Source organism: Puma concolor, chromosome C1, assembly GCF_028749965.1.
Source record: "Puma concolor isolate L17-30 chromosome C1, mPumCon1.1.hap2, whole genome shotgun sequence".
NCBI classification, from domain to species: domain Eukaryota; kingdom Metazoa; phylum Chordata; class Mammalia; order Carnivora; family Felidae; genus Puma; species Puma concolor.
Genome location: NC_141674.1, coordinates 96688921 through 96713816, shown reverse-complemented (window position 1 = coordinate 96713816; position 24896 = coordinate 96688921). Strand labels below are relative to the sequence as shown.

The window sequence follows — 24896 nt, the reverse complement described above, 5'->3', positions numbered from 1 at the left end:
CCCGGGCAGGCAGGGCGGAGTCTTGGAGCAAAGGATGAGGTCATGCCTGGCTCTGGGCCTCGGAGGCGGGTAAGGGGAGTGGTCTGGAGCAGGGGCTAAACTTAGAAGCCTGTGGGTGGCTTCCTTGTGGCCTCCCACTGGGTTTCCTCCCCTGGACCTGGGGGCTGGGTTCCTCTCTGGCTGGGAGGAGTAGGGCCCTGGGCAGGGTGTGATGGTCCCACCCTCCCCTCTGGGGTCGCTTTGGAGAGCTTGGGAAGGCCGCAAGGCCAGAGGGGGCCAGGCTGAGGAGACAAGGAGGCTTTTGCATAGAACAATATTTTGTTTTCAGTTTTTCTTCCTCCCCCTTCCCCCAATTGTTAGCAGCTTGATGTGTCATTCTCCCCAGCAGGGGAGGGGGTGAATGGCTTGGGTTGTAAACTCTCTCCCCCAGCCTTCCTGTCCTTCTGGAGGGGCAGCTCAGCTGGGCTCTGGTTCAAGCTGGGTTCTGGTTCAGGGTCAGGTGGGCGGTTAAGGCTTGGCTGGTGTGCGAAGGCTGTCTGCTGTGTCTTCAGAGCTCATTCCTCCACTCTGGCTCTACCTGCAGGGACAGGCCGTCTTCTCCCTCCCGTTCCTGGGGGAGGTAGTCGTGACTTTGGGGCCCTAGAAAGAAAAGAGGTGAGCCTGTCTTCCTTACCTCATCCCCTAGCGCTGTCCCCTGCCTGGCCCAGCCATACCTGAGGTAGAGGGCCTGAGCTTGCTCAGACCTTGGAGTAAGTTCTGTCCCTGCTGCAGATCCAGTTTGGCAGGGAAGGGGCACCCGGTATACCCCCCGTTTTCTTTACAGAACTCCAGGAATCTGTAGGGTACAGGGACATTCACACACACAGCTGCACAGGCCTGGCTGAGGAGTGCCAGCAGAGGCTCGAGGCTAAGCCTTGGTCCTACCATGTGGGCCTGCGCCTTTGGGCGAGTTGCTTATCCTCTGTCGGGTAATTTAAGTGGGGAATTGTGAGAAAGAACAGACCTGTGAATTAATTGAGCCACAAGAAGGTGCTCAATAGAGCTACACCTGCCCCAGGATGGGGGTTGTGGTCACCAAGAGGGATCACGGGGTAGGAATGCTCACACTTTCCAGTCAGGGTCATGGCCCAGGAGCAGCGGGTTGCCCACCACGATGAGCAAAGCCTTGGCCCGGGTCACAGCCACGTTGAACCTCTGAAAGGAAGGAGTGGTAGGGTCACGGGAGGGAAGGGCCGTAAGGAAGGAAGCATTCCTTCCACCCGCCAGGTCTCAAACCTTGGGGTTCTTAAGGAAACCCAGGTTGAAGTCCAGATCCAGCTGCACAAAGCTCTGGCTGCTCCGCACGGTGGAGATGAGAATGACGCTGCGCTCTTGGCCTTGGAACTCTTCTACGGAGCCCACCTGGAGGGCGAGACACAGGGCCTGCAGCGGGGGCTCGGGAAGCAGACACACACCCTGCCTTATGGAGCTCCCGATCCAAGGAGCTCCAAGGCAAGGCCGATGCCAGCACCGGGCATTTGTCACAGGGGAGGGAGTGAGCGTCCTGATAGAACGGGAGGATGCCCTGGAAGCTTAAGGGTGGATCCAGTTAAAGGGGTGCGGGCTAAAATTCTTCTAAGCAAAGAAAACGCGCTTGCAAGGACACAGGAACTCCGAGCAGTGGTTCTCAAACTTCCCTAAAGACAGTCACTAAACACTTGTTAAAGATATACAACCCAGACTTCCTAAATTGGAATCTCCAAGGGAGAAGCCTTTAAATCTTAGAGCACTGGTTTTCAACTGCAGCTGCACGTTAGATCACCTGAGGAGCCATAAAAATTACCGATGCCCTGGCTCTGCCCCCAGATAGCTGTGTTCACTGGCCGGGTGGGGCTCTGGCACCGGTGGTGCTAGAAGCTTTCCAGGTGATTCTTATCTGCAGCCAGTGTTGAGAACCACCACCTGAGTCAAAGCACTGACTGACTCAGAGGGTGGGAATGGTGAGCTGTGACACTATCACATGACAGGTCAGGCAGGCAGGGAGTTTGGACTTTATCCGTAGGGCACAGGCCTCAAACCAGCCTGATCAAAAGCATCAAGAATCCGGTGTGGTGTTTCCTGGTCCCGCCCCAGATAGACAAGCCAGGATCTGCAGGGGTGAGGCCTGGGGGGAGCCCCACTGGGTCTTAGGCAGCGAAGGCAGGGCGGGGCAGTAACACAGGCTGGAGTGCCTGAGGAGCTCTCTGGAAGCAGGGGAAGTGCGGGACACCGAAGGCACGGAGCAAATGTGAAACGGTGGTGTCACCTTTAAGTCTTTGATGTCATCCAGTCCCCGAAGCTCCTTGTCAAGTTTGGTGATGCAATAACGGATTTTTTCCACCTGGAAGATGAGGACAGGTGCCTTTCTCTCATGCCATTACCCCAGTGTAAGAGGGAGCCAGGCAGGAGACCAGGGAGCTGGGGGGCAGAGAGGGAGGGACAACTGACCTCTGAGCTCGTCTGACAGGGCTAGCAGAGACCTGAGCTTCTAGAACCTCCACCTAATGGTCTGGCTATGAAGGGGGTACCTTCGGTGGTGGGGGGGGGGGTCCCACCCTCGAGAGGAACTGAGGGCCTGACCTGCTTCCGGTAGGGAGAGATGACGCCCACGCTTCGGGGGCTCAGGCGGGCTTTGCCCTTCTTCGAGGAGGGGGCCAGGAGCAGCTTCAGGTAGGAGGTCACTGTGGCAGCCTCTTCAGGGTTGAAGAATGATGGGCTGTTACCCTCACGCTCGTCCTTGCCCATTACGCCGTGAAAGATGATGGGAAAGCCCTGGATACGGGGTCGGGGGGAAACCTTCAGCCAGGCCTCCCTTCCCTCCCACCCCAAACCCACCCAGGGAATGCGGGATCCCAGGCCAAGGTGAAAGCCCGTGGCTTCCACTCAGAGGCTCCTACTACCTTGCACCTTCGGTAGGAGGGAACGTGGGGTACAGGGGTGGCAGCCTGACCCTGCCGGGTTCAGCCTCACCTGTCGAGGCAGACCCTCCCATCGGCAGAAGCGCTCTCGGTCCACGACGTCGGCACAGGCCTGCAATTCCCCATCATAATAGAGTCGGTTGGGAATGTCCAGTATGGTGGGGTGAGACCTGGGAGGCAAGAGGAGGAAGGAAGAGCAAGACCAGGGGCCAGGTTACTTCTGCCCTGCCCTTGGGGTCCCCCGATCCACCTGCTCTGGGTCCACACATCCTCTTGCCACCCGCCCAAGTGGACAGTGGACTCCTTGATCTACAGCGTGCTGCTAGGCACTGTTCACTGCACCAAATGTGCACAGAACCAAATGTGCTTCCTGAGCGCATGTGGTCCGTAGGCCAGGCAGATTTAAAAGGAAAAAAAAAAAAAACAACAAAAAAAAAACAAACACGCAAGAAATGGGGAGGTTCTCAAGTTTCAATTTTGCCAAGGAAGGATGGTACAAAAACAACCATCATCTACTACTGCCATTATTTGATGAGATAATGTGTTAAATCTAAAAACAGAAGTAATAACAATAGATTGAACTCCCAGTGGACTTATCTAAGGAACTCCTAAGAACTTAGGAATTCATCATTAGGTACATGAATTCATTGAGTAAAGCAAGTATACTTTTTGATTTGAATAACAATTAGCTTTTTGAAAAACTATATCGTCTCTATTTTTCTCATTTCTCCTTGGACTGCCTCGACCCTTCATCTGGGACCCACACCAGACACAATCCAGTGTCTGGGAACCATGGACAATCCCCCGATACACAGATAAGCAAAATGCTCAAGAGCGAAGTCAGTTGCAAAGTCAGAGCCAATGAGTAGCGGTGATGGAGCTGGAATGGAGATCACCGACCTTCCAGATCATGGTCTTCCTGCATCACACAGCCTCTGAGCAACAGGGCTGCAGGATGGAGCCTCCAGCGGGGGCTGCACAGAGTGGGTGAAGGCACAGATTGCAGGCGAGGTGAAGGTGCGGGAGTACCTGTAGTTGCGCAGCAGCTTGGTTATGAACTGGGGGTTATAGCCACTGGAGCCCTTCTTGTACAGGGCGTTGTAGGTCAGCAGCCGCTCCAGCAGGGAGTACCCCAGGCCATGCTTCTGGGTCAGCGGGGAGCGCAGCACGGGCCCCAGCTGCCTAGGGTCTCCTGCCAGCACCAGCTGCCCTCCTGGATTGTCTGTTTCCTTGACTTCCATCAGCCCTGAGAGGCAGGGTGCCGTGGGAGAAAGGTGAGCGGTGGGACCCCCCCAACCCCATGCAGGGTGGCACGCACGCAGCCCACCCTGAACCCCTCACCTGCTATGGCCACCAGACTCTCGGGCTCCATGGAGTGGCCGGCCTCATCGATGAAGATGTGTGTGAAGTGATCGATGGGAAACTGAGCTGAGACCAACCTGGGAGGCGTCAGGCCAAGCAGGGGTCATATCTGGGCACCCGACTAGCAAACCTGAAAGCCCACCCAAACTGGCCCCTCACCCCACTGCCAGGCACCACTCTTCCCCATCTCTCCAGCCCGCTACTTCCTTACTTATACACATGATTAAGAGACACACACTTCCCACCTGCTGGCCGTGATGAGGGTGGTAATTAAGACACGATACTCCTGCAGCTTCTTCTTGGCGGGAAACACATAATCCCCTTTCTTCGCATCCCAGTTGCAGCAGGGCTGCGGGGTGTGAAGAGAGAGGAGGAAATCAGCTGGCTCTGTCCATCCTCACCCTCACTCTGGCTCTGGGCCCCCCAGGCAGTTTTCTTTCCCTCTCTCACTTCCCACACAGGGAAACAGACGACCAAACAGGGGTTCTGACCCATCCAAGCTCACGCAGCGAGTATCCGAATCCAGGTCTAGTTTCCTGGCCCCTGAGCATCTACCCCGAGCAGCCCAGCACCTGCCCTCCCCTGGCTCTCCACACTTCTCCAGGTACCTTGATGTCCTCGGGCACCATGCGAATGTCCCTGCTGGGGGCCAGGAGGCGGTAGATGGAGCTGGGCAGGTGGACCCGGAGCCGCTGGCAGAGAAGGTCAGCTCCTGAGTTGGACGGAGCGCAGGCCAGGATGTGGGCTTTGGGCAAGTGCTTCACCACCTGGGGTGGGGACAAGCACAGTGTGGGAAGCAGCTTCTCTGGCTCCAGGGGGAGGGATGGGGGAGAGACTCGGTTGTGACTCAGGTTGGCACAGGGTGGCATTTGTCTCCCGGACCTGAGGGAAGCAGGGACACAAAAGGCGAGTTTTGACCCCCCCAACCCTCTGCTAGTCCAAGTAAGCACTTCACTGCTGGAAAACTGGCACAGTAAACATTCAGAGTCTACGGTAGCTGAAACATGATTGGTGACTCCAAGAGTCACGCGGGACCCCACCCTGCACAACGATGTTCGAATGCCACACAGACCATTGACGCCAGCCCAGGGGCGATCAGGAAGCTGGAGGCACCCAGGATCTGGGCACTGCTTGGTCCCTGGGGGAGTCAGCACCAGCCCCAGGTCTATGCTCAGGCCCCACCTGCTTAATGGCTTCCACCAGGGTGACAGTCTTGCCAGTGCCTGGAGGCCCAAAGATAATGTAGGGGGCTGGACGGGTGGTGCCCATAACGATGTTCTTCATGGCCTGCAGCTGCTCAGGGTTTGACTCCAGACTGCGGTCATACAGCCTGGCAGACGAACCAGAAATGTGACGTCACCCGGTGTCCCAGAGGCCTCCCTGACTCCAGCGCCCACGCCCCACACCCCAAGTGGCCCCCCTTACACCCATGCCCAGTCTCACTTGAGCTTCACATCTGAGGGCAGCAGCGGGACCCCACGGGAGGCCACAGGAAAGAGCATGGGCCACAGCAGCCAGCGCCCTGTCAGCTCCAGGGCACGGTGTTGCACCCGCAGGGGCTGGCGGTTGAAGGTGAAGTTCACCTTGAAGGTCAGCCCATCCACAAAGCGGCTCAGGAGGCTTTAGGAAGGGAGGAGGAAGGAAAAGCTCCAGTAAGAGGGCAAGGACTCTCTGCATCTACTCTGGCTCCACTCTCTTTTCAAGACAGCCATGCAATCCCTCCAGGAGAAGCTACTGAGGCATCTCAGGGTCCCCCTGAAGAAAAGCTTCCTGCTCAATCCCTGGGGTCCCACTGGGGTCTCAGGGAGAAACAAATCTGCTCCTCTGGCCTAAGAAACATTTGTAGACCCTTCTAGCAGCTCATGGTTCCCCCAACACCCACCTCATGGAAAAGCTCAGCTTGACACGGTCCAATTCCACCTTGTGTACAAAGCCCTTGTAGGTGACGGGGTCCTCCTGATGTGTCTCAGAGGACAAAAGTGCAAACAGGTGGTCACCCCGTAGCACTGAGGGGCGGCTCTCAGTCACTCCGGGAACCTACGGGGGGTGGACACAAGCAAGCTTCTATCCCCAGGGATGGCTACTGGAGGACCCCTAGGTCTCCAGACCGCCTGTGAGGGACAAGGATTGAGCGTTGTCCTTCTATCCCAAGACCCAGGGAGCTTTGCTTCTTTCCTCTCCCGCCTGACAGGGTAAAAGTTGGGATGAGCACGGAGACAGTCTGCCTGAGCTGCACAGAGAGAGCTGAGCCCAGCAGTCCTGGAAACTCTCCAGGACACGATTCTCAGCCCATCCGTGTGCCCTCTTGGCCAGCTCAGTTCCCACTCTGCCCTTGAATCCTTGTTCAAAACTCAGTTCCTGCAGGAATCGTTCCTTGCTTGCCCCCCACCCCCTTCTCTCTCACCAGCTGCCCTCCTCAGCACTTGCGTGCAGGAACTCTGGGCTTGTGGGTACAACACTCAGCATCTGACATCTGGAAAGGGATCTAGGCCAGCTCTGTGCTTTCAGATAAAGCAACAAAGGCCCAGAGAGAGCAAGGGACTTGCCCAAGGCCACACAACTAGTGGTAGCAACGTCTAGACTAAAACCCAGGTCCTCCCCATCAGCCTGCTCTGACACCTGTTTTGGGCTCTCTGCTCCTACTGAGCCCCCTGGGGGCAGGAACAGCATTCTACTCTCAGGCTGGCTGACTCGAGCCCACCCTCCCCACGCAGGATCCGAGCCCTGACCTCCAGTGTGAGCAGTCTGGGGTTCTGGTCTACGGGGTCCCAGGTCATGGGCACCGACTCCAGGTCGTAGTGCCGGATGTCATGCTCCATCTGCAGCTCCTCCAGGTGCAGCAGCAGCCGGAGCTTCACCTCGTAGTTTCTCCACTGCAGGGCTGTCTCGAGCTGGGCCCTGGCGGTGATGGTTGGGCAGGCAGGAGGGGGCAGGGACAGGACGGGTCAGGCAACCCCCGCACCCAGGAGCATCCACCCTCTCCCATCCGCGGCTCTGGGACTATGAAAGCACCAGGAATCAGGGAGGACCAGAAGGGCAGAGAGGTGGGTGGGGGGTCAGAGGCCTCGGAGAATGGAATCCTGGCTCTCCCTCCTTCCGACGCCCCTGCCCCCACCTCAGATCTGACGTGGCATTTATACCATGGATTCTGGGGCCTGGAACATTCTCCCCCCCTAAGATAACTCCTATGCTTACACCCTCACCTCATTCATGTGTCATTGTCTACTCAAATGTCACCTTCTCAAAGAGGGCAGCACTAACTGCCCTCTGCAAGACAGCACAACCCTTCCCCTTCCCCGAAAGTTTAGCTTTGGTAGAGTTCTTCGCAGCACTCATCGCTACATGAAACTGTAAGATAAATGCTCATTTCTCCCTACTGCAATGAGCAAGGCCCTCATGTGAAGAATTCACCTTGAACAGTGCGCAGCACGAGGTGCGTGCTCTGTATGGGAACAAAGGGAGGGGGCATGGGAGGCTGAGGACAGAGGGATGGGGCGGGGGAGGGGGGTGGAGAGACACAGAAAGCAGCATGAGGTGGGGCAGAAGGGTGTCTCTTACTTGATCTCAGCAATCTCCTTTGGGGCAGTGAAGATACTTGTCCCCTGAAGAAGGATGGGGAGCAGCTGCCGGAGGCGAGGGGGTGGGTAGTATGTCCCCAGCGCCATACTCAGCTCCAGGTCATAGCCCTTAGCGCTGCAGGAGCCAGGGAAGAAGAGTGGTCACAAACTCAGAGATCCCTGCCCTTCAGAGAGGTGGAGAAGGCTCCTCCCTGGGAGATGCCCGAAGCCCTTCCACAAACTATTGCTGAAGGGGGTCGGCAGATTTTGTACAAGGAGGCAGAACTCACTACCCCATGAGGATGCTCACCCCAAGGCTGGACCATTCTCATTTCTGGAAAGTACTATTCGTGGAAACTTCCAAAAGTCACATATGTAACACCCATATGTGTAAATAATATGGATATAAAAAAATGCATGCTCATTAGAGAAAAATAAGTGGGTAAATACATAACATTCTCCCCATCCGGGGATAACCAATAACTTTTTGATAGCTAAACTTCCAGGTTTCTGTCAATTTGTATTACATACATACAGTTTTAACAAACAGAGCACAATTGCCTATCGTTCGCTTTTCTAGCTCAGTATTTCATAAACACCTAGCCATGCCACACAGAATATAAGATTCTATTCAAATGAGGGGCGCCTGGGTGGCTCAGTCGGTTAAGTGTCGGACTTCGGCTCAGGTCATGATCTCACAGTTCGTGGGATCGAGCCCCACATCAGGCTCTCTGCTATCAGTGCAAAGCCTGCTTTGGATCCTCTGTCCTCCTCTCTCTGCCCCTCCCCTGCATGCACCCTCCCTCTCAAAAATAAATAAACATTAAAAAAAATTCTCTTCATATGAAATATCTGAATAGGGAAATCTATAGAGACAGAAAGCAGAGTGGTTGCTTAAGGCTGGGAGGGAGGGATGTCCAGGTGGCTCAGTAGGTTAAGCATCCGACTTGATTTCGGCTCAGGTCATGATCTCACGGTTTGTGAGATGGGGCCCCGAGTTGGGCTTTGTGCTGACAGCATGGAGCCTGCTTGGGATTTTCTCTCTCCCTTTCTCTCTGCCCCTCCTCTGCTTGCACACACTCTTATTCTCTCTCTCAAAATAAATAAACTTAAAAAAAAAAAAAAAAAAGGCTAGGGGGCACCTGGGTGGCTCAGTCGGTTGAGTGTCCAACTTTGGCCCAGGTCATGAACTCACTGCTTGTGAGTTTGAGCTCTGTGTCCAGCTCTGTGCTGACAGCTCAGAGCCTGGAGCCTGTTTCAGATTCTGTCTCTGTCTCTCTGCTCCTCCCCTGCTCACGCATTCACTCTCCCTCTCTCTGTCCCTCAAATACAAACAAACATTAAAAAAAAAAAAGGCTGGGAGGGAATGAGGAGCAAAAGGGTATGGGCTCCTTTTTGGGTAATGAAGTGTTCTAACCGGATCGTGGTGGTGGTTGCCCATATCTGTGAATATACTGAGAACCTAAATAGTACGGTATGTGAATTATCTCAAAAGAAGCTGTAAAAAAGACAGAGAGAGAGGTCTACACAGGCTGCCTGACAATCTATCATACAATCAAAAATGTTTAACATTTTTTTCAGGCTCACCTGCAACTTCCTTCCCGAACAGAAAAAAATCTCTGAGGCCCAGAGGAGTTACGAACTCAGTTAGGAAAGGGGGCCCTGGTTCTGGCTCTGTGCTCTTCCCCAAGGCGCCCACCCTCATGCGGGGCACCCCAAACTGGATCGGGTTGGAGAGGAAAGGAGTTACCGGTCAGGTCTCTCTCCTTCCTCTATCCGGCTGGTCACTACAGGGTTTCCAGTGATCCGGGTCCGCTTGAAGGGAGTCGTGGGCTTCAGCTGTGCAGCCAGGGGACTGTGGGCAACGGCAGCCAAGAAGCGGGCAATGTAGAAAGTGCCGGCTCCTTCCGAACCTGGCTCCCCAGGTCCCAGCAGCTCCCAGAGCACCGTGGCTGGGAAGTAGCCCACAAAGCTGGTCTTACAGTGGACCTGGAGCTCGTAGCACTCGCCTGCAGGAGGACAGATGAGTGAGAGAGGACAGGGAGGGACCTTCCCACCAGCACCCTGCCTGCACACTCCCCCAGCAGCCACACCCCGGGGCAGGAGCCCTGACACAGCAACCCTTACCAGGGCAAGCCCCCGTCCACTAAAGGCTCTTTCCCGTGGAAACCCGCTCACCAGGGCCCAGTGGGCAGGGCAGCTCCTGGTCTCCATTGTAGAAGGCAAACTGGGGGGTCCGGCAGAGTGGGAAGAGATGAGTGAGGGTGACAGGCTGGGTTCCTCCATTCCGAAGCCTCAGGGTCAGCACCTCCTTGCGGTTCAAATCCAGGCGGATAAGGAGCTGCCCATCTCGGGCTTCATGGGGCCCCTGGACTTCCACGTCCACCCCATGTTTCCCGTGAAGATACTCAGCCCTGGGGAGAGTGGGAGTCAAGGGGGGGCTGGGACAGGAAGGGCCTAGACAGGGGAGGCTGGCGAAGTGCCAGCGGAGCTCAGGAACCCCACCGCCTCTCCCCAGACCAACTAGCTCCTTCCCTACCCCTTCCCCCACTCCTTGAAGGAGGGGGCCTTACCCCAACCTGAGGCAACCCCCTCTTCTCTCAGCCAGATGGCTTCCCCGACACCCTGACCCCCGTTGTCCTTGCACCCTCTTTCACATGCACGTGCATGCACACATACAGACACACACCTGTCGTAAAAGATCTTGGCTAGCAGTGACTTGTGGTGTTTGCTGATGTCTGACCCCACCTTCACTCTCCTTTTTTCTGGGAACCACACGTCGGCCCAGCGGTCGAGTCTGAAGAACCTGACCCGAGTCTTGGTGACGTAGGCCAGATTTGCAATCTTCATTCCATACAGCATGGAGGAGAAGCCAGGGGCAGGGGTCCCAAAGCTGCCGGAAGCAGAGGAGACTGGGAAGTGAGGGAAGGCAGGGCAGCTCAACGGGGAAGGCAGGAGGGCAGGGTGTCTGTGGGTCGCTCTATGTGGGACACACCAGCCCTGCTGCGCAACAGGACAGGACCCAGGGACAGAGACTCAGGCTGGGGGGGGGGGGGTCACAGGAATTGTTAATGTTTTAAGGGAATTCAATAGGACTTCCCAAGACAAAATACGACTGTTTTAAACAGCAAGTTGTGGACTCTGTGTTTTGGAGGAGAACAGCCCAGTCATGGGCTAGTGATTTGGAGGACTAAGGGAAAAGAGAGAAAGAAACGAAGATTTTTTGGGGGGGAAAACTATTTGGGACAGAAAAAGAGATACAAATGACGTGGCAGAAAGAGCTAAGGTTAAGGGGAAGCCAAATAAGTTGATTCAGAGGGGGTGGATCTGGGGTCCTGCCTGATGGTGAGGAAGGAGAGAGGGGTCAGAGAGAGCACAGGTGTCCAGGGTGTGTGGGCAAGGTGGCTGATCAGACAGCAGTTTCCACCCGAAGTCAAAGGGTGCAGGTGGATGGAACCCAAGCAGGAAGGGAAAGGATCCTTCTCCAGAGATCAAATAGCTTGGTTTTGTGCCTAGAGAAGGTGAAGACAGGGAAAACTGGTCAGAAGGTCAATAACCTCAAAGTCCAGTGCCTGGAATTCAGTTTAGTCAACTCGACACTTACAGAGACCTGTTATGTGCCACACACTGCGCTAGAAGCCGGGGGTTCAGTGAGGTAAGAGCCCGGCACAGACTGAACGCGTCAATCCTGGCGTCCTGCCGGGGGCGCGGCCAAGGAGGTTTCCAGGGCAGCCTGGGGCCAAGGAGGGGCACCGAGCCAGGCTGTCCCAGGACAGCGGTCAGAACGGAGTCCTGGAGAGTGAACGGTGTCTACCAGGCACAACAGGGAGCCAAAGGGTAAGCCAAGGTGGAGGGGCGTGCAAGGATAAGAGCTGGGGGTGCAGGGCAACCTCCCACTCGGCCACCAGCTGGGTCTCCACTTCTCGGAGCCTCACTTTCCTCCCCTACAAAATGGGGGCAATGAAAACTTACCTCGGGGGGGGATTGTTATGAGGGTTACATGGAGACGGGCACTGCAGTGTCCACTTAGCCCAGTGCTTGGCACATAAGGAGATCTCCGTAAGGTGTGCTATGATTAGTATCACACACAGTCTGGTTGTGCTACAGTGAAGTGTGGGACAGGGGTGATGGGAGGCAGCAGAGATGGACAGGCACCAGGTCACGCAGTGTTGCATGCCAGGCCAGGAAGCCTAGACTTGACCCTGAAGGCTAGCGGTCTTCCTCTACTGGCACCCAGGAGCCGGGGACACCCCCACACGTGACATACTCCAGATCTGGACGGCTGACCACCCTCCCTCAATGCATCGTAGGGAATGAAAGCAAATCCTAGCTCATAAGAACCATGGTAATCCCTATTTAACTATTAAGGCTGGATCAGCACGGTCACTCACTGGCGTGTAACGAGATCATTTATGGTCTGGACAATTCCCTGGTGCCCCCTGCCTGTCACTCTGCCCCTCTCCCTCCTCACCCCAAGCAAATGAGAGTGACACTATTCAGAAGACTGTGAATCAGCTCTGATTTGTTTTAAAAAGGTAATAAATCATTTGAGAACATAACAGAAAATGCTCAGTAAATGCCACCTACTATCATTAGTATTCGTATTAGTAGTAATAGTAGGACTAACAGTAGCAGTGGTAGTAGGAGTAGTAACAACTTACTTTCAGCCCACAGCAGAGGCTACACTGTGGTTACAGAAGCCCCGAGGCTGGTGGGTTTTAAGCAGGGGAGTGGCAAGATCATATTTGCATTTCAGATGACTCTGGCATCAGGATTGGAGGATGGATTTGCTGGAGGCAAGACTGTAGGCAGGGACACCAGTTAGAAAAAGGCCATTGTAACAGTCCAATTAAAAGATGACAAGGGCCTGAATGAGGTGGTGGAAAGGACGGAAGAGGGGGCCAGATCTGATAATACTTAGGATGTAAAATTAGCAGAATCTGGTGGCGGACAGGAGGGGGAATGGAAGCTGGGAAGAGGGAGGAGTCCAGGACAAAACTCAGATCGATGGCTTGGCTTCCAGAACCATTTCTGAGATAGGAGGTAAAGGCAGGAGGAGGAGGAGGAGGAGGCTGGAGGGAGGATCATGACATTTGTATTTGGTATGTTCAGTTCGAGATTCCTGTGGTCCAGAGGCAGCTGGCTCCATGAGTTGGAAACTGAGAACTCAGGCCAAAGTCAAGCCTGAGTCTAGCCTGATATTCTGGAGTCCTCAGGTGGTAGTTATAACCATGGAAGTGTCTGGAATCTCCCTACGGAGTGTGACTAGTCTGAGAAGAGCTGAGACCGGGACAACCCAGGGAGGAAGACAAAACAGAGAAGGAAGCCCCGAGAGAGGGAGGAGAATCAGAAGGAAATCTCAAAACCAGGCATCAGGCTCAAACACTGCCAGGAGGTCCAGTCATAAAGGGACTGAAATCAGGAGGAGTCACTGTCATCCGCCAGGGCCCCTTGCTCGGTAGGTTCCACAGATCGAGCACAGACTCAAATGCCAACAGAAGCCAGGCTCCCCAGGCATCTTTAATACCCGAGCACCTGCATAGTACCATTTTTGAGCCATCAGTGTTAAGGACTCACGTCCCTCATAACTCCACTTAAGAAGACAACAGTGGAGGGGCACCTGGGTGGCTCAGTCGTTAAAGCGTCCGACTCTGGCTCAGGTCATGAACTCGCGGTTTGTGAGTTCGAGCCCCTCGTCCGGCTCTGTGCTGACAGCTCAGGGCCTGGAGCCTGCTTCAGATTCCTTGTCTCCCTCTCTCTCTCTGTCCCTCCCCTGCTCGCTTTCTGTCTCTCTCTCTCTCTCTTAAAAATTAAAAAAAAAAAAAAAAATTAAAAAAAAAAAATTAAAAAAAAAAAAAAAAAAGGGAAGACAACAGTGGAGATGCCTTGAAATGCAGCCGGCTCTCAGGGTAGTGCTGGGGAGGCGACAGGGCTCTGAGAGAGCTGAACAAACCCAAGAGTGCGTGCCCTGTCCAGAGGGGGTAACTGCTAATCTCCATCGTCTCCAGACAGATGTGGCCAGCAGGGGACAGAGGCCCAAGATGGCCAGCGTCCGACCTTTAAAAGAAGGCCAGATCAAAATTTTCACGTGAAATCTATTTTTGGAAACTTCTGCCTGGGCACACTGGCAGAAGGAACTCAACTCTGCAAGTTTCGCAACTTCTGCCATGGGTACTACCACCTAAGTGTTTTCTCACATTATGCCCCGTGACTATTACCACTACCCAAACTCACCTCTCCCTGGTCTAAGGTGACAGCCATAATGAAAACAGTTTTTTTCCAACCAGAGACTTAGCACGTAGCTGTTGGAAAAAAGTCCTAGTTCTTATATTATGCGCCTAAGTCACCTAGATTTCTAGGAAAAAAGATCAAGACTTCAGTAGAAAAACCGAATAGTCACCTTACAGAACACATCGAGACGACCAGATGAAAAGATGTTCTAAAAGCAGAGAAATTGCAGATTAAAGTCAAAACGAAGGACTGTTTTATTTCGATCAGACTGACAACAGTGGAAAACAGCCATAACATGGATCGCTGTTGTGTGTATGGGGAGAAGGGGACTCTCGCACAGTGCTCCTGGAAAAGGTGAAATATGACAACCTTTTGGAAAAACAATCTGGTGAGGACTCCTAACATCTCTCTGAAACACAGGTATTTAACTCAGCAACTGCAGTTCTGGGAATGTATCCCATGGAAAGGAAAGTACCTGTGTTTAAAGACATGTGCAAGGATGCTTACTGCAGAGGTATTCACAGGGGCTGAGAGCTGGAAACAAAAACATGCCCATCAATAGGGAGACGTTAACACATTGTCAACACCCACAGCATGGAAAATACTAGGCAGCAATGAAAAAGAACGCACCACACCCACACAGACGGCTACAATTTAAAAGGCTGACAACACCAAGTGTTGACAAGGTTAAGGACAGACCAGAACACTCATGCATTGTCAGCTGGAGTATGAACTGGTACGATCACTTCAGAAAAAGGTCTGTTTTGCAAAAAACTAAACATATGCTGCAATATTCTGATTTCAAATGGAAAGAATATTATGTGTGCAAAAAAAATGCACTAAAAAAAATGCAACTATAGGGGCACCTGGCTGGCTCAGGTGGTTAAGCATGCGACTCTTGATTTTGGCTCAGGTCATGATCTCAAGGTTTGAGTTCAAGCCCTGCATCGGGCTCTGTGCTGACAGTGGGAAGCCTGCTTGCGATTTTCTCTCGTTTCTCTGTGCCACTCCCTCCACTCGCACACTCGCTTGCTTGCTCTCTCAAAATAAACAAACATTTAAAAAGATTAAACTTAATTTAAAAATGCAAGTATAGGGGCGCCTGGGTGGCTGGGTCGGTTAAGCATCTGACTCTCAGTTTCAGCTCAGGTCACGGTCTTGCAGTTTCATGAGTTCGAGCCCGACATCGGGCTGTGCGCTGCTTGGGCTTCTCTCTCTGCCCCTCCCCTGCTCACGCTGTCTCTGGCTCTCTCAAAATAAATAAATAAACTTAAAAAAAAAAAAAACTTACTATATAATATCTAGTATAGACCTAGCACTGGTATTTATTAAAAAATACTTGCTAGGAGAATGAGTGAAAGAAATATCAAATAATTCCAGACTATTCTTTTATTAAAAAACGAAGGAGGGGACATTGCACTAAACCGCTGGCTGGCACACAGCACTGCTGTGCAGGGGCCTGTAACGTTACATGTCAGGTTGCATACACGGTCCACACGTGGACATGTATAATTATATAATGATATATATTATTATAGGTCTAATATATATATAATTTATATAAACGTTTACATATTTTATACATACTGTCCAAACTTGGAGACACATGTAATAATATATAAATATACATATATATACATGTAATAAATACACATAGAAATAAACATATATAAAGGAAGGTAGATAGTGGCAAGGAAGTAAAATGCATGAAGACCTGGTCACACCACTTTTATTTATTCATTTAATCATCCATTCATTCACTAGTGTTTGTTTACTTTTGAGAGAGAGCACAAGAGTGGGAGAGGGGCAGAGGAAGAGAGAGAGAGAGAGAGAGAGAGAGAGAGAGAGGGAGAGAACCTCAAGCAGGCTCCGCACCTTCAGCGTGGCCCCACGAACTGTGAGATCATGATCTAAGCTGAAGTCAGATGGCTGTGTATATTTGGAGTTGTTAGTTGTAAGCAAAAAGAATAAATTATGGCTGATTTAAGCGATAAAAGCTAGTTACCAATAAATTGCTGGGAAGGTGAGAAATGGGCTCAGGAAACAGACAGGAACTAGGGAAGGCGGAGCAGCCTAACCTCAGACAAGGTCACAACAGAGGACCAGTCCAGAAGACTTTGCTGCCAACCACCAAAAAAGGAAGTTAAGCAACTTGCCTAAGATTTAAAAATAACAATAAATGTATATTTACCCTGTGACCCAGCAATGCTCCTCCTAGGTATATCCCCAAGCCAAAGGTACAAGGATGTTCCCAGCGATTTTATTCAAAATAGCCCCAAACAGGGGCGCCTGGCTGGCTCAGATGAAAGAGCATGTGACTTTTCTTGATCTCGGGGTCGTGAGTTTGTTACTTAAATACAAAATTAAAAAAAAAAGAAATAGCCCCAAACTGAAAACAGCCATGAACAGGAGAATGGATACAAACTGATTTGTATTCAGATGAAGAATACTACTCAGGGGCGCCTGGGTGGCTCAGTCGGTTAGGCGTCCGACTTCAGCTTGGGTTACGATCTCACGGTTTGTGGGTTTGAGCCCCGCGTTGAACTCTGTGCTGACAGCTCGGAGCCTGGAGCCTGCTTTGGATTCTGTGTCTCATTCTCTCTCTGCCTCTCCCCCACTTGTGCTCTGTCTCTCAAAAATAAATAAATGTAAAAAAAAAAAAAAAAATTAAAAAAATATCACTCAGTGATAAAAAGCTGCCATACACAAGACATGGATGAATCTCAAAAACATGCTGAAGGGCGTCTGGCTGGCTCAGTTGGTAGAGTAGTAGACTATCTCGGGGTTGTGAGTTCGTGCGCCACATTTCGGGTACAATTTACTTAAAACAAACAAACAAACAAACAAAACATTATGCTGAGTGAAACATGGCGTTCAGAAGAGTGCATACCTCCTAATTCCCTTAAATGAAGTTCCAGACAGGCACAGTCTCAAAAAACATCACAGTGGTGGGTACCTCTGGGTGGGGTAAGGGTGAGGACGAACTAGGAAAGATGGAGGAAATTTGGGGGTGATGTCATGTTCTGTGTCTCAACAGGGACTACACACAGTACATGGAAAGGTAGAGTTAAAATGTGTCTACTTAAAAAAAATTTTTTTTAATGGTTATTTATTTTTGAGAGAGAGACAGAGAGACAGAGAGAGAGAGAGAGAGAGAGAGAGACATTGTGTGCACAGAGCAGGGGCAGAGAGAGAGGGAGACACAGAATCTGAAGCAGGATCCAGGCTCTGAGCTGTCAGAGAACTCACAAGTCATGAGGTCATGACCTGAGCCAAAGTCAGACGCTTAACCAACTGACCCACTCAGGTGCCCCCAATGTGTCCACTTCTATCTAGAAGTTACACTTAATTTTTGAACACCTACAGTTCGTAATAATCATGCAGACGTGTTTGGTGTAAGTTGCACTGAAGTCTGTAACTTACTTCGAAATGCATCGAAAACACTAAGATGGACCAATGGGCAGACGTACAAAATACTAACTAAGAAATCTAGGGGGTGCCTGGGTGGCTCAGTCAGTTGAGACTCTGACTCTTCATTTCGGCTCAGGTCATGATCCTAGGGTTATGGGATCGAGCCCCGTGTCTGGCCATGCGCTGAGCACAGAGCCTGCTTAAGATTCTCTCTCACCCCCTCTGTCCCTCTCCCCTGCTCACACTCTCTCTCTCTCTAAAAAAAAAAAAAAAAAAAATCTAGGTGAGGGTATATGGGTATTCACTGTACAATTATTTCAACTTTTGTGTTTGAAGTCTGTCATAATAAAATGTTGGGAACGCCATGATCGGGAATGACTTCCGTGATGTTTTGTTGAGTAAGAAAGCAGGATGTTGAAAACACATATAACATGATCCTTTTAAAATAAAACAACCCAAAAAACACCCCAGTTGATAGCTGAGTGTCCTGAGTGTGGGGCAGAATGTGGAACGGAGTTGGGATGCTGATATGGAGAGGGACCCACAATAAACAAGGATATAGTGTAACGATCCCATGGGGGCCAACTGACATAGGTGGGATGGAAGTATGGGTGCATACAGAGATAAGTGAAAGGGTGGTCATCCAAAGCATAAAAAAACTTTCAAACACAAATATCCAACATAGAACATTAAGGGCCCTCACTCCCTCCTATCAGCTTAACTGCTTGATGTGTATTTTTCCAGACTTTTTTCTATACATACGAAAACTTTTTAAGCACTCAAGTGTTTTGTTTGCTGCACATACTCTCCTGCAACAGACCTCTTCACCACCATGGACTTCCTTCCCGGACATTTTACCAAGTCACCTCCCTCTTTTGGATGGCTGCAAAGGATAGCATAGTAGGAATGCAGGGGGCGTGTTTAACTGTTTGTCCAGCGATAGTTCGGTGCCTATAATGCTTGGCTTTTTCAAAGGTTACATACAATAACCACCCATGCACAAAAATTCTTGTACTAGTCGGTGATTTATGGGACAAATGCCTTCAAATAAACTTCTGGGTCAAACAGAATGACTCTTCACAACTTTGGCAAGTTCTGCCAAATTGTCCTCTGTTTTTTTTTTTTAAGTTTATTTATTTGTTTTGAGAGAGAGAGAAAGTGCGCGCACACGCGAGTGGCAGGGGCGGGAGCCAGAGGGCAGATGGACGGGCAGAGAGAGAGGGAGAGAGAGAATCCCAAGCAGCTGTCAGTGCAAAGTCCAATGCGGGGCTTGATCTCACAACGATGAGATCGTGACCTGAGCCGAAATCAAAAGCCCGATGCTTAACCGACTGAGCCACCCAGGTGCCCCAAATTGTCCTCTAAACAGGTTGTACAAATTTAATGTTAATCACTAAAAATTTGAGAATACCTTTTTTCCAGACCCTGACATCAGAAATCTTCAATCTTTTCGATTACTGACAATCTGATAAACAAAAAAAATGATATCTTGCTTAAATAGCATTCCCCTCATCACTAACACAGTCAAGGATCTTTCCTTCTGTTTATCAGTCATTTGTGTTTCTTCCCCTAAACCAGCAGGAGTTATTACCAAACACAAGTCGGATCACGGCCCCCCTTTATGACTGCACAGTCTACAAGATGAAGTCTAACCTTTTAACAAGGCACACACGGATCTTCTGTATAACTGGGATAATGCAAACACAGTTAATTAACACCATCAACAACAGGAAAAGTTTACTGAGCACTTCCTGTGTGCTGTTTGAAGTACCCGTAAGCATTATCTCATTTAATCCTCACAACAACGTAGCAACTATCATCACCCCATTTTAGAGAAGAAACTGAGGCACAGGTTCTGACATCAATCCCTCCTTAAGTGTATGTCAGCCCTTCCCACTGTATCACTGTCACTCCTCTCTAGACTTTCCTGCCACTGTGGACATCTTTGGTCTGTAACGCCCTGACCTTGGCCCCTGCTATTTGTTCAGTGAACAATAACTAATCTTTTTAGATGCAGTGCAGGAAAGTCTCATGGCTAGAAGAATGGTATTTCAGAACATACTATCAAATTTGGCAGCCATCTTAAAGGGACATCTAGTTCTGTGTTTTACAAACTGTGGGTTGCAACTCTCATTAGTGGGTCAAGACCAGGATTTTTAGAAAATTGGAGTGGAACAGAATAAAAACATCAGAGGGCAGGGAGTGAGGCTATATACGGTTTCTAGGGTATGCATTGTTCCATGAAAGCTGTGTCCCAGGCTCCCAACTAAAATGTATTCTTTACTGTGGATAGAAGTCTAAACACACAGCCTTTCTCCATGCCAGAGACAGAACGATCTTTCCAAAACCCCTAATCCATCAGTCTCCTACTTGGAAACAATCTGTGCTTTCCTATTTCTGTTAAGATTAAAAAGTAAACAAACAAACAAAAGACTCTCCGCAGCTGGCAAGGTCCTGCCCCATCTAGTCCCTGCCTCCCTCTGGCCTCCTGTCAGGGCCACTGAGTTCACCCTAAGCCCTTAGGGTGCTACTCCCTCTGGGTCTGGAATGCTGTCCCCTTGCCCCTTAACATCTGTGAACTCCCGTTTATCTTTCAAGATTCTGTTTAAACATGACTTTCTCCCAGAAACCTCTGATTCCGAGGTTGGGTGTCCAAGTTACATACTCTCAGAGTACCGGACCTTTTGTTCTAAGCACTTATCACAAAAGTAATTAAATAATTATGTTTCATCGCCACCTCCTTCCTTAGGCTCCTTCTGCATCCACAGCGACTCACACTGTTTTGCTTTGCTCACAGGAGGCATTCGGCCAAAATTTGTTGAAGAAAAGAATGAGTCTCCTGCCTAAGGCAAGAGCAGTCTTCTCTTGAAACTTTTCCTGACATCAGTCTTTCCTCCTAACCATCACTGTACTAATGACAGCTACCACTTCCAAAGCCCATGCAACATGCTACACACGGTAAGGGCTTTACCTGTGATAGCTCATTCTGGCCTCACACACAGCCCTGAGAGAAAGGCATTCTTTTACATGCGTTACAGGAAAATTTAGATAGTTGCTCAAAATTCAATGCAACTCCGGGCGCCTGGGTGGCTCAGTCAGTTAAGCGTCTGACATCAGCTCAGCCCATGATCTCACGGCCCGTGGGTTTGAGCCCCGCGTCAGGCTCTGTGCTGAGAGTTCAGAGTATGGAGCCCTGTTTCTCCCTCTGTCTCTCTCTCTCTGCCCCTCTCCCACTCACACTCTGTGTCTCTCTCTCTCAAAAATAAACATTAAAAAAAAATGCAAACTCGTGAATGGCCAACCAGGATTTGAACTCCAGCTATCCAAACACTCTCCCAGCCCCTAAGGTACTGTATTACATGTTTGTCTACACATCTGCCACCCCCACTAGACTGTGATTACAGGCAGGAACCGAGGCACAGGCACAAGCAGAGCCTCGTTAAGTATGTTTTGCTAAATAACGAATGATGGGAAAAGGCCAAAGTTAGCAGTAGAGGATGCAACATCCTGAAATACCCTAGCTGGAAGGGATGCACGCCTCCCAGTGTAGGAAGGCTCCCTAGAATTCCGTGTGTGTGTGTGTGTGTGTGTGTGTGTGTGTGTGTGTGTGCGCGCGCGTGCGCGCGCGCGACTTGCAATAGCTCTCTGGTGGCCCATTCTCTTGTAGATCAACTGTACTTACTAATTCAATTCCATTCCGCCAGCACTTACAGAGCATCTGTTACATCCCTGGCTCTATGCTGGGGACTGAGGAAGGTGCAAACGTGAGGAAAAGCCTATCCCCGCTTTCAGATCAGGGAAGCTGGTCGCACACTAGCTCCAACGCAAGGCAGTGCAATGGGGCTATAACCTGGCTGTGAACAATGAGCTCTGAGAGCCCAGAGGAAGAAGCCATGAATTCCCACTGGGAAGATGAGGGCTGATGTCACAGCATTCCTGTCTGGGTTTAAAGGATGTGTAAGAAAGTTCTCTATAATCGTAATAGAAATCTCCACCTGGTATGGAGAGGGTGAGGGGAACATGTTGAATGAAGCTAGCCCAGCCTTCTGAAGTGACAGGGAAGCATAATCCTCTCCACCACGACAGACTTCAAAATATTCAAGGATTACTGCCTTGTTCTCTCCAATGTTTCTCTTTTCAAGCAAACACGTTTCAGGTTTTTTGTTTTTGTCTTTTTTTTTTTTTTTTTAAGTAATCTCTACCCCCAATGTGGGGCTCGAACTCACCACCCTGAGATCAAGAGCGCCATCCTCCGCTGAATGAGCCAGCCAGCCCCCACCTCAGTCTTTGACTGGGTTTCGTGATAGAATACAAATCAGCACGTAAGCTGTTTCCCTCCCCCTCCTCACTGTCAATCCTTCAAGGCCAAGGTCAGTGTCCTTCTCCATTGAATTCCCTACTAACTACAGGAGCGTTCTTATTTGCATAAGAAAACACCAAATTCCCTAATAATTCCAGGGGAACGGTATGTTATTTGCATAAAAAACAAGTGCACATAGTAAAAATTACTTTTGAAATCCCTTAAATTCACCCATAATGTGCTTTATATGTGGTTTTCTGTATGCAGTCTGACAGAACATCTTCCCCAGTACTGGAACATACTGTGTAGCTTTCGTTGAGAGCTGACAGAGACCCTCTCCTTGACCAAACTTCAGTCGGGCTCCTCTGAACCCTATTTTCAATTAGGCCTCTACCTTGCCCCCCACCTCTTAGTATGTCTTTAGTAGTTTTCCATCCACTGACCCCCTCACTCGGCTGACAACTACCAATTCCAGGCTGTCTTTGCCGTGTTGGGAGTAGAGCACTCTCTCCCCTACTACAGTAACTCTACTGCAATAGTTCTTCCATAAAGTCTTTCCTACCGGTCTAACAAGCATCCAAATACATTCCTTCGGAGCCCAAAGTAGCTGGCTTGTGTTCAGAGGCACCTGTACTTGTGTTGGGGAACACAGGTGAAAGCACGGATGTGGCTTGTTGATAATGCCTCTCAATAGTACCTGATCTTTGCTTACTTCTCTTTGACATGTTTCCTAGTTCTATTCTACTCCGCGCGTTATTTTACCATCTATGCTAGTATTCTGTATGATGCATACTGCATGCCTATCAAAGCCTCTCTTTCCCTGGCATCTTGTACTGTTCATCTTTCCATTCCCCAAAGCCCAGCACGGGGTGAGGGCATAAAACAGGTCCTAACCGCTGACCCTTCCTCAGATGTTGCTGGAGCCTGTTCATGTCCCTCTTAAAATGGGACATTTCATTATTGATTTAAACAAACAACCCAGATGTGATCTGGAGAGTCACTATTTCGTCCCCCCCCCCCCCCCCCAACCACACTTCTCTTAACAGAGTCTAACACTTCTTGGACTCTTTTGGCAGCCATACCGGCCTTTTGGTCTGTTGAAACCCACAGCCTTTTTCAGGAGGTGTGTTAGGAAGCCGAAATCCCCACCACCCCGCATGTATTTGTGTAAGTCTTCACATTTATCCCTGTTAAACTGTGTTCCGGCCCAAGGCTGCAGCCTGTTGATAGGTGTTTCTGAAGCACAATTCTGTGGTCTGCCAGAACGAAGCGTCTGGTTTTCACTTCGATAGCAACAGGGGGCCCCAACAGCCTGCAGCCACAGGGTGAGAAAGGCCTCCAGGAGGCTGGCCCTGGGTCTCCATGGAGAAGCCACAGGTGCTAATGGAGGTTTGGTGCGTATATAGTTTGAGCCCTTTTCTTCTTTGCCGAGCTGCCGGAGATTCTCCCTCCCACACTGGGTCTCCTCGGCTCCCCGGGATAGCGGACCCCCTCGGCAAGCAGCCCCTCGGCGGCGGGGCGGGGGTCCCCGCAGAGCCCGCGCCAGGGCCGGCCGCCAGCCGCAAGCAGCTCCCTCCCGCGGTCCCGCGATGCCTGGGCCCCCTCTCGCGCTCCCCTCCCCCAGGCCGAGCGCCCCCCACTCCCCCGCCCCCGCGAGCGGCGCGTGGGCGCGGGACCCCGCTCCCCGCCAGGGCCCGGGCCGCGGGGGGCGCGGGGGGCGCGGGCTGCGCGGGCGGTTCTGCGCCGGGACTGGGCGCAGGGGCCCGGCCGGGCAGAGCGGGCGGGCTCCGGGCGGCGCTGGCGGGGCGTGGGCACGGCGCGGGAGGGGAGGTCTGCGCCGCCCCGGGACCGGCTTGCGCCACTGGGGGAGCTGCGTCCCTCCGCGCCCCGGGGCGGGAAGGGTGGCCCCGCGGCGAGGGGTCGTGGCGGCGAGCTGGGCCCGCGAATCTGGGCCGGGGACTGGGCCGGCCCGTACCTGATCTTGAAATCCCAGTTATAAACGGTCCGCAGCCGCTCGCGATCTGTCTCCATGTCCAGTCCCCGAACGACCAGGAAACTCTCGAAGCACTGGCCCGTCTCCCGGAGCTGCCGGCAGCTGAACTTACTGGGCATCGCGGCGGCGGCTGCGGCTGCGGCCCAGGCAGGAGGGTCCGTGGAAATGAAACTGAAAGTCGCCGCCGCGGATGTAAGTTGGCGGCCCTAGGATGAGGGTGCAGCAGGGGGAAGCCCCCTAACTCTGACCCTCTGATCTTGCAGGCTCCCTTCTCCCCACCAGGCTTCCCTCCTCGGTTCTTTTCCTACCTGAGTCTTCCCTTCGGTCTCTCCGTCCAATCCCCTCCCCCTCCTCCCATTAACTCTTTCCTAAGGAGTCTGACCCCTCCCTCAGGGCCCTCCCCTTACCCCAAGCTCCCTCCCCTGGCTTCGAGCCAGAATCTGAACGTGGCTACCGCCTGGGGCCCCCTGAGCAGCCCAGGGAGACTTCCGAGCCTCAGCTAGGGCTACTCCCACGCCCACCCCCCCACCCCCCCAAGAGCCTCGGGACTTATTGAAAAGCAGGAGAGCAAAGGGCAGGGACTGGGACCTGGGTTGGCTGCAGCTGGACTGGGGCAGCTTATCCAGCACCTCCCCCAGACTGCTAGGGACAGAAATCAGTACGGAAGCGAGCGGCACGCCCCCCTCCCCCATTCTCCCTCCTCGAGCTTTCAGACGCAGGGAGGAAGGCATAAGAGCCAAAGAAGTTCAGGGGGGTGGGGGGTGGTGGGGAAGAACCAAGTGTCTCTGAGATAAAGGTGTGTACGTGTGGGAGGGAGGGACAAGGGGCTCCGCCAGCACGGAACAGTCATTACTTTTCTCAGCCACACAGGTTTCGTTTTAGGGGAAAGGCTGGTGATCCCTGCCCTTGAGCCACACATATTTGGGCACTTAATTGCATTCCAGTCTGTATTGCTCTTTAATTGTTACTCGTATATAAGCAAGGGTTGCCCCACTCATCAAAATATCAGCCTGAGAGCAAGAGACTGGTCTCTTACGCAATAAATGGTTAATAGCTACAGCATCAGTACCAGGAAGAGAATAGACTAGCGTGCTTCAGAAGACAAT

General features: G+C 51.7%; 1 protein-coding gene across 6 annotated transcripts; it reads right to left on the bottom strand.

Annotated features, from left to right (window-relative positions):
* Positions 1-299: 299 nt before the first annotated feature.
* On the bottom strand, positions 300-24311 carry MOV10 (Mov10 RNA helicase). Of its 6 annotated transcripts, none has more exons than XM_086717837.1 (21): positions 24198-24311; positions 23773-23996; positions 10545-10748; positions 10034-10269; positions 9606-9864; positions 7857-7991; positions 7028-7196; positions 6181-6335; positions 5742-5918; positions 5481-5628; positions 4907-5065; positions 4544-4647; positions 4278-4375; positions 3966-4182; positions 2989-3106; positions 2599-2790; positions 2285-2359; positions 1276-1401; positions 1106-1194; positions 714-835; positions 300-639 (listed from the first exon to the last, which is right to left on the bottom strand). In XM_086717837.1, the coding sequence occupies exons 2-21, from the start codon at positions 23907-23909 to the stop codon at positions 548-550; spliced, it is 3012 nt and encodes a 1003-aa protein (XP_086573963.1). In that variant the 5' UTR covers positions 23910-23996; positions 24198-24311; the 3' UTR covers positions 300-547. The 6 variants fall into 6 exon arrangements, with proteins under 6 accessions (XP_086573963.1, XP_086573964.1, XP_086573966.1 ...); XM_086717838.1 differs by having other exon boundaries at positions 24099-24201; XM_086717840.1 differs by lacking the exon at positions 24198-24311 and adding an exon at positions 12517-12657 and having other exon boundaries at positions 10545-11367; positions 23773-23905.
* Positions 24312-24896: the final 585 nt, after the last annotated feature.

Excerpts from the sequence above, each read along its gene's own strand:
- MOV10 (XM_086717837.1), bottom strand. The coding sequence starts at position 23,909 with ATGCCCAGTAAGTTCAGCTGCCGGCAGCTCCGGGAGACGGGCCAGTGC. Across the intron at positions 5,919-6,180 it reads AAGCTGAGCTTTTCCATGAG|CCTCCTGAGCCGCTTTGTGG; the intron begins GTGGGTGTTGGG and ends CCCTTCCTAAAG. Across the intron at positions 2,791-2,988 it reads GGGAGGGTCTGCCTCGACAG|GGCTTTCCCATCATCTTTCA; the intron begins GTGAGGCTGAAC and ends CCCCGTATCCAG.